General features: G+C 41.0%; 1 protein-coding gene across 1 annotated transcript; it reads right to left on the bottom strand.

The window, feature by feature from the left end:
- Nucleotides 1-4,203: 4,203 nt before the first annotated feature.
- LOC311508156 (Golgi phosphoprotein 3-like) lies at nucleotides 4,204-9,233 on the bottom strand. The gene is made up of 5 exons (XM_084572832.1): nucleotides 8,853-9,233; nucleotides 8,170-8,301; nucleotides 7,821-7,935; nucleotides 7,514-7,674; nucleotides 4,204-6,692 (listed from the first exon to the last, which is right to left on the bottom strand). The coding sequence occupies exons 1-5, from the start codon at nucleotides 9,060-9,062 to the stop codon at nucleotides 6,429-6,431; spliced, it is 882 nt and encodes a 293-aa protein (XP_084428958.1). The 5' UTR covers nucleotides 9,063-9,233; the 3' UTR covers nucleotides 4,204-6,428.
- Nucleotides 9,234-9,749: the final 516 nt, after the last annotated feature.

Below are 9,749 nucleotides of genomic sequence, written 5' to 3' on the forward strand. Positions count from 1 at the left end.
GCCATTTTGGATGATGACATTTTGTACGTACGGTGGCTCTGAGTGACACAAATGACAAAAACACAGAAAATCTAGCTTGTTCAAAAAACTGGACAAGAGTGTAGTATGTAAACGTGATTAACACAATGTGAATTTATATGCAGTTTTAAATGGATATTTTGGGGGTGGCACAGTGGAAAGGTGGTTAGCACTGATGCCTCACAACGAGAATGTCCCGGGTTCGAATTCATGGGCCAACTGGGCCTTTCTGTGTGGAGTTTGCATGTTCTCCCTGTGTCCTGCTTCCTCCCACCGTCCAAAGACATGCTCGTTAGGTTCACTGGTGATTCTAAATTGGCCGTAGGTGTGAATGGGTTGTCTGTCTCTCTGTGTTGGCCCTGCGATAGACTGGTGACCTGTCCAGGGTGTACCCCGCCTCTTGCCCAATGACAGCTGGGATAGGCTCCAGCAGACCCCGCAACACTTCACAAGAACAGGCAGTTACAGAAGATGAATGAATGAATGAATATTTTGGACAATCAATGCAGACTTGTTGTCCTAACTCCTTAATCGTGTGACCTTTTGAAGGGGCCAGACCCTGAGGTTGGGAACCACTGAACTGAACTACTTAACTCTATATAAAATATTTAAACTAGCTTCCCTCATTGTGAGTTTGCTGCTGTTTAATGTCATTTTAATATGCTGGTACTATAAAAATCTAAAAATCTAATCAAATATATGTGAAGTCATGTGTCTGCATTTCGGCAGCAATTCAGATCACCTGATTGTCGATGGTTGTATTTTGCTCAGTACTTCCCCATTTCCAGTGAATTGACGAAAGCTGCTCGGCAAGCTGTGACATGTTTATGACGCCTCTTGTCAGCAGAGTATTGAAACAATACGATGTAGTACTTATAAGGAAGACACATTAGGGCTTGGGTGAAGTAGTTTTGTTGTGTGTAACTGAACTAAAGGTGGTGTTTGTGGAATGAAATGCCTCTTTGTTTTAGAATGAAGGCAGTCAATTAGAGGTAATAAATGTTTTTTTTTTTATGTGAAAAAGGCCTTTTTGTTGTTCGTTTTGAATATGAACTGTTAAAGTGTTCTGTGCGCTGTGAAAAAACACATATCTTATCATTGCTATCAGCCCATTAGGACGCAAAACCCTGCACTGGTGCTCCCGTGATCTGTTGTTGTGCCCTCAGCAGATCTTTATTGTGATATTACGTAAGTGTTAAGTCTAGAAATTAGGTGAACATGACCTGTTATGGAAATATCTTGCTTCGTGTGACGTACTTCAGCTCGCGCTGCTGTTGTTTTGCTTTCTATATGAAGACCTCACTCATTTCCTTGTACATATTTGACCCATAAATTAGTCTTACGCCATCGTCCAACATCAGTGTTTGGCACAAGCTATAAACTGGGCAATAAAGTGTAAGAAAAAGATCTTGTGTAACGCTACTGATCAAAAGGGTTCATAAAAATATTGTTAAAAAGTGTTCTACCTCAGAGTGGGAGGGACTTGGCTGAAGCAGACGGGGATTCCTCCCCCGTGTTACGCCACTCAGTATATAAGGCGTGACTGCTATCAATAGTTCAAACCTGTGCCTTTTTGTCAAGCCACAGCTACTGAGCTTCATAAGCACCAAGAGACACGAAGAGACAAACTGCACTCGTAAAGCCTTCTTGTTTGTAACCACTATCATTGGAAAAATGACTGGCCAAGGTGAGTATGTTTTTAATTCAACTAGTTTTACTTAATCTATTAATTATCTTATCCTAACTCTCATTCTAAATCCTCTGTTGTTGTTGTTTTCCTTCAGATCTCACTGCCATCATTGAGCTCTGCGCTCTGGAGCTGCGACGAGCCGGCGATGAGCTTCACTGGAAATACAAACTACTGGACAAAGTGATCAAGAACTGCAAAACTGTTAAGAAAAACAGATGAGACGCGGCGTCCGATCACAACGTGGGGAATACAGTGAAATTGAAACGGCATTGAGCCACAGCTGAAGAATCTCAGGATACAGGCTCACACACAGCGGCTAAACGGTGCCTCTCAAATGGGATGTACATACTGTAATCTTGTGGAGACACCTTGCTGGAGTCACAGGATGTGAACTGTCGGCGGGCTGCCACTATAATTGAGACCGGAGCTCTACAGAAGAGAGCGTGGGGTCATCATGTGGCGTGTGGGCGGGTGGTGCTTAAATGAAAAATATCATGTGAATGAAGATGCTGATGGTGATAGTCACATGTACATGTTATGTATCTGTGGACATTTATGCATGCTACGCTCAATTATACGGTTGTCACATTTATGTCACCTGAACACATAAATTGTGACTTGCTTATGAATCTACTCAAAACTATGTTAATGGGTTTGCTTTCATGGGTTGCTAATAAAAGATGTATGTGTATGTTAAGTTTGTGGTCATGTGTCGTTGTTGTGAAAGCAAAAAGCTGGTGAATGACAATCTACAGGAAGAGACTTGACTAATGTAGCATTGTATACTGTTGGACTCACAATATATTTGTTTTTTGAAAAGATTTAAAGAGTGAGCTGTGAGTTTTATTATTATAAATTCATTGTATAAATGTAACCAGACTCTGGTATGTGTCAGCTAGTCTCAAGCAGAAATTCTGGTTTCTAACTCGACACCCACGCATTAATTTAGCAACATTTTTTTTTTTTTTTTTTTTTTTGTCAAGTCATGCCTATAGACAGTTGGAACAGCTAACATTGACAATAGCTCTACTCCATTAAGTGGGCTTGTAAGCCTCTTAAATAAGAAACAGGTACAACAACAAGCGTTGAATCTAGCTCAGCTAAATGGGAAAACAGCTAACATGTCGATGTTATTCTGCCTTCAGATAGAGTCGTGTTTGCCATGTTCAGTAGTTTTAGGCCAATGTTGGTATCCCCAAAGGGTTTCATCTTTTCATCATACCTTTGGGTTTCCCCCATTAAGTTTGTTGGCCTGCTAACTGTTAGCATTGGTGGCTATGTCTTAACCACAAGCTCTGTTTAAAGGCAGCATTTTTAACCCTGTGCTTTCCTGCTGTATCATCAACTGGTATGTGTGATTGACATGTAAAGTTTCTGGATTTTCCCTGAAAAATGATAGTCACTTTATGTCAGCAAAGAGAGTCTTAAGTCTTATTAAAAGCTGCCACTCAGTCCAGCCAACACTTAGCTTAGCTTAGCTTAACAGCTAGCCAGGTTAACATCTACAGCTTACCAAGTAACACTCTACATCTCGTAGTTAAACACTTGTTAACTTTTCTACAGATGACATATGTTTGTTTCATATTAATAAGTGAATTTTAGAGGGACTGATATAGCTTGGAAGCCAAGCACAAGTGTTTGGGTGAGCTTTATGTGGGACAGAAGTGGACAGAAGAATATAGCGACATAGTCATACATGTCATCTGAGCGCCGTGCATTTGAGTTTGTTTACAACAAAACGGCTCTGACTGGTTGTAGGACTATCCAATCGCGTGCAGCTTTTTTCTCCTGATTTTAGCTCGTTTGGTAAGCTACGCTAAGCGGCCGTGGCTTCATATTCAGCTTACAGGCATACAGTAACAGTGGTATTAATATGTTTATGTTTCAGTGTAATATATCTGAAGAAAATGTCATATTCTCAACAGCCTCATCCTTTATTTAGGTTATGTCTTTTTTATCTCCCAAAAATTGTTAGCTTGCTAAACTCTTAGCCTTGGTGACTTATTGTCACATCTGAACTGGGCGTTGCATTTGTTAGCTTTTCTACAGATTAAACATAAGTTAATAAATGAATTATACTGGAACTGATTTCTTTATAACCTTTGGACAGGGCTGGGCAAACAGTCCCCTCCTGCTTCCAGTCCTTGCTAAAACAATCTAAGCTAGGCTAAGTGGCTGCTGGCTGTAGCTTCACATTTGCATACAAGAAGAATGGTATTAATATTTTTAAGTGTAACACGTCATGTTTATAACAGTCTCATCCTTTCATTAGGCTGTGTCTTTATTTCCTACATTGTTATGTATCACTGCGTGAAAGCAAATATTATTTACTGTAAACCAACATTAAACCACCACAACTTCTTAACACTTGTATATATATATAAAAAAAGCAGCAATAATTGCCATTTTTGATTTATAACAAAATATGGTTGGACCAGCATCTAGAGAGTTAGTATATATACACAAAATATTAAATGAAACATAACCAAACAGTGTAAATTCAGGCACTTAAAGGATCCTTACTTTATTTTGTGTGGTAATACAAAAAGCATACAGAATTATAGAGGATAGGAGAGAAGATCCCTTTCATTGAATTCCATTAGATCGTACACATAAATGACTAATAATTACATACAAGCCTTTTCTCTGTAGCTACATCCACATGTACCCCAGCCCTCCACCAATAGCATGCATGGTCTCTTTGCTGTAAACGGATCTCACCAGTTCTTCATACCCATCGGTATTTCACAAGTAGAAAAAAAGAACTATGTCATCAAACAATAGGTGATGTCAACTTCATCCACGGATCACACTGATCAGACCAGAATGATGTTCATAATTATATATATTTTTTTTAATATAATGAATCTTTTTTATTTTTTTTTAAGAACTGCATTAAAGCATGTTTTTGTTCCATCGGACTGCGTGTTGTTGTAAATGTTTCAGTCTGTAGTGAGGACTCATCTGGGCCCAAGTAACCCTCCCATCATCTGCATGTATACAATAATACAACATGCCCTCTTGGGCTTTATTAGACAGAAAAAACATCTAATTATGACATGAAGTACAAATTGAGCGATATATTATATTGCAAGAGCAAAACTTAAAAAGGGGCAGCTCACACAAATTGCACAACACATTTTCTCACTTACCTCTAGTGCCAACTAGTGGTATAATTAGAAAACATGTGGGTTTCATAGGGATGATATCCTCAGTGGTAGGAAAAACGGCTTTTGGATTAATCATATGGGATTCTCCCGCACAAAATACTTCCTCTGACCTTTGTAAAGCTGATGAAGATCTTCCACTCACCCATATTAAGATAAGAATACGGGTGAGTAATAGCAAGAGTAAATGCATGGCTCCATAGCACTAGAGTTAAGTGAGACAATTTGAGCGAATGTACCCTTTAACAAAAATGAAGACAGCCCATTTATTTAACAAATCCCACTCTTATTTGTATAAGCAACCACTAGCGATCAGAGTAACTCTTGAGAAGGGCATCCAGAGAGATCCAGATCTGAAGATTAGATCACTTCCTGTTTTCACTGCATCCTTACATCCTGATTAAATTTAAGAGCAGTAGCGTGTGTTTTCAATTTTTTATGATGATGTCCAGAGGAATGGGTTTTTAAGGTATTTATAGAGCTCAATAGCTGTAGACAAAGTAAGTGAGGTCCTTTTTTCTTTTACCATAGTTGCTAAGGTTTTCAAATCTCGTCTTCACATGTGGGTTAATCAACCCAAGAAAAATATCTATAAACACTATCCTACCTACAGGGCTATTGGCTGTGCAAAACTGTTGATAAATGACGGGCTACTCCAAGCATTGATAAGCAACAAAAAGGAAATGGAAGACTAGCTGCATTCTACGAACACAGAATGGACCCTCGCAACAAACAGCAAACTGATGGGAGATTTTTGTTAGGTAACTCAAGGTTAAATTCTTCATTTAGGTCAAAGTCTGAGGGCCAAATTACCCAGCTCACTCTTACTGATGCAGGAACTCAAGCGTTCATCCTCTCTTTCCTCCTCAATGAGGAAGAAAGGAGGAAAAAGCTATGTAAAGAGAGGAGTGAATCAGGAAAACATTCAGGTGGTTTGTCCCAACAGTAACCCCTAAACATGTATTCCCGACACAAACACACATGAATAGGAGGAAGCCGGACACCTGCGTGAACGCAAACATCAATTACCGTGTGGTTCGCTATCCTTGATCCCTGCATGAGCATGTGGGAGAGTATGGAGACCAGATCCTGACGTAATGAAGAGATGAAGTTTCCTCGGTGTAGAAGGGAAACTTGGCCCCGGTCGATATCTTCATATTCACCATGACTACTGCCGCCACCTGCTGTGTTCTCTGATGTCATCTAACAGAAACCCATCTGTTCGTAGTGTTGATGTTTTTTTTAAGTATATCCAGGGTTACAGTTGCAGATATTTTACCTCACTTGTGTGAAAGCAGCCAGTCGTTATTCATACAGAGACCGTTCCGTCCAACCAACTGTTACTTGGTTACTTGGTGAAGCCCACCACCAATCATAATGTGTTAATATGGACTACCACCGAAATGTCATCCGGAACAGATGTATAAACAGGCTCCCCAACCAAAAATAGATTGTCTCATTAAAGTGAAGTCTGTCTCATTAAGTGAAGTCCTTCAACCAATTAAATAACACAGACCACAGCCAGATCTTCCAGTCCAACCAATCAGGTGTTTTCATTTAGTAAAAGCGGCCACCACAGCCCACATGAGTTCATTGGCGTTGGGTTTTATGCTCTCTTTCTCGGGCTCCAGCTCTAGCAGAGTGTGGACTCTCTTCATGCCCAGGTCGTACTGGTCGTCTTGGAGCGGGGCGAAGGCATTCTCGAGAACATCAGATGAGTGAGCCAGAAGAATCAGAGCCAGAACGCGCTTGTCCATGCGGTGGGGATCGTTGACCCACTTCTCCAAAACGGAGTCCTGGACCTTCTTGACGAGGCGCTGTAGGCGACAACACAAAACAATGAGCGTGGCTCTTTCCAGGTAAAGCCCCCTAAACGGCAGCTGTAAATTTTTTACACGTCACTTCCAACTAATGGCATAATATGTTGAGTTACGCTTACAGACTTTATAACCGTGTCTTGGGTGTAGCTTTATGTTTACGGGTATAATTCTTGCAGGAGTGAGACGGCAGTTTGTTTCCTTCTCAAGATAAGCGTGCACACTTCCTTGTTTTTTTTCTTTTTTTAAACAAATTGCATATTAAAATATTAATACTATTGTTTGGCTAATTTATAACTTGCATTTTAGCTAACCAGTTAACGAGCAGTGATGCTTTGTCGGCACAGCCATTTAAAGGGGCCACAGTGATAACTGCAGCTAGGTTTATGAGTAATTTGCTGCAGCTAACTCTTTAGCTATCCCTTTGATGCACTCATATGAGGTGTTACTATGAAACAATAAAGTGCAAAATATTTTCTGAGCTCAAGATATGTCTGTGCTCATATATGTACGCTTCAATACAATAGGACTGACCTAAAAGCGTTTAAAAAAAGGCAACTGGACGTGTAGAGTCGAGTAGCTTCTTCAGTTCTAGGGGAGTGGTGGGAAGTTTGAGGTTTAAATAGGACACTCTGTGGGTAACCCATAAGACTGATTCAGTGTAGGTGCAACTGTGCAAATAGTGGTCAGACTTGTGTTTTTATGTCACACCATCAGGTTATTGTTTTCTACAATTCGAGCCATGTCAATTGTATTGCATGTAAGGCTGAATGAACTTGATAAATAAAACAAAGAGTGAGTAGACACTCCCGTATGCATACCTGTTTAATGGTGCTGTTGGTGAGTGGATGTGTGGTCATGTCAAACAGCAGAAAGTTCTGTTTCTCCGTGGTGAGGACACCTTTCTCTACCAGGTTTTTAGCCAGACGCTCTCGGACATTTCTGAGCTGGTAGTGCAGCTTGAGGGGATTCCAGGTCTCTCCTTCAGAGGCGACAGGAAGAGGCGTCAATGCGATTATTATTATGAAATACAAGACGAGCTGAAAACACGTCACTCACACACACTCACACACACACAATGAAACAATGTTAAGATTTGGTTAACAAACTCTGGAGGGCTTATCTCACCGCTCAGCAGCTCTATCCAGCTCTGGACAGTCTCAGGTGGCTGGGTTTCTTTAATGTGCTTCAAGGCCTCATCCAGCAGCACGTCTCCCGTTGGGGCGTCAGACTTGCAGATCACCTTTTGAAACATAAGGAAATCGTGGTTACTGTGTGACTACCTTGGCTCACATCCTGGTGAACAGGATTTACAGAGTGGCAAGTCGCCACCTCATTGTGCGACTATAAATGCAATATTTGGTGTACACAAACAAAGCCCAAGGGTGTCAAGTGTCTGGTAACACACAGAAAAGATTATGGCATGGTACACCGAGCACAGTGGCGTTCACACTGGTCACATTATCGTGGTTCTGACCTTCCTGGCGAGCAGGCTTTTCCTCCTCACACCGCAGGCCTCCAGCTGTAGCCTCCCCCGTAGGGCCAGTTCAACGAGCATACATCCGCGAAGCCCGGAAGAAATACAGTCGTTCCAGAAAGAAGTGTAGCCCTTATACGACAAAAAAAAAAAAAAGGAAAAAGAAATGAGTTGCTGGCTTAGCTGACGTGTTGGTATGAATATCAGCTCAAGCGAACTGCGGTATTTCCTACGTTGAAAGGGGAGTCTCACGTCGCCGCTGGCAAGTTGTCAAGGTATCTATCCAGGTAAGCTAGTCAAGCTACGTAGCTAAGCAAATTGCTCAATTAACCAATTACTGTCATTTTCCAAAAGGCTTTTGTTTACGAATAAAGTGCAACGGGGGGGAAAAAAAACAAGTATTAGCTAACTTGGCTATTGACACGTTGCATTTATGACACGGTTTAACACGAGCTACTTGTTAGCTAGCGAGATTAACAGCAACACTTTGAAGCAAAACGGCTAACAGCTGCGCTAAAGGACGAACAAAACATTAACTAACACACTGAATTAGCAAAAGTTAGCACTGTTGACGTTAGCAAACTCGGTTGATGACGCAACATAAACAGTACGTTAGCTTATGTTAAAAGATAGCAAACAAGTTACTAGCTAGCTTCGGTTGACGGATTACAAACAACCCACACCTCTCGATCCTTGAGGCCCAAGAGCAACACTTCCTCCATGAGAGTGAGCCTAGTTTCCTTCGAGTCCCCCTTGTCCTCTTCTTCCTCCTCCCCGCGGCGGACCTCGTCCTCCTCGCCGCCAGACTCCTTATCCTTGTCGGCGGCGGCGCTGCGAATGGCCTCGGTCCTCCTCTGGACGAGGCCCGATGTTCTCTGCGTGAGAGAAGTCATAGCTGGGGCTGCAAAACGATCGGATTCGAAGAAAAGCTTCTACCTCGACCAGGAGGAAAGCCGCACAGCATGTAATCTGGATGTTAAAGGTGGAAATAGGGAACCGGTGGACCGATCGAATAAAGACGGCCGTTGACGCTAAGCTCGAGTCGGGATTCCTGCATAGACTCTGCCCACTTCCTGATCCAACATGGTGGCAGCGTCACTGACGTCGAATGTCGTCTGAGCTCGACCGTGAACGCATCTCGCCTGTTGCCTTCAGGGCTATTCGGAAATACTTTAAATTGTTTTTTAAATTGAACACTGTACAATTTATGGAACAACAACATCGATGCTACACAATTACTAAACAACATTTAACCCTTATAGACATACTTTTTTAATTTTTTATTTTTTTGCGAGTCAAATTTATTTATATAGCACATTTTAATAAAAACAAATTTAAGCAAAAACAAAAGATCTAAAAAAAAAAAGGCCACATTTAAGTAATATAAAAATATATAGACAAATAGATATAAAGAAATAAATTATAATACTTTATTATTATTATTATTATTATTATTATTATAAATGTGAAGAAAGCTGGCCACATTTGGATTTTGACTAAGAACATGCTATAACTAATAACTTCTAATTGGAGACTCTAAAGCATACGTGTCAAACATACGGCCCGGGGGCCAAAACCGG

Source organism: Chelon labrosus, assembly GCF_963514085.1.
Source record: "Chelon labrosus genome assembly, chromosome: 22".
NCBI lineage: Eukaryota > Metazoa > Chordata > Actinopteri > Mugiliformes > Mugilidae > Chelon > Chelon labrosus.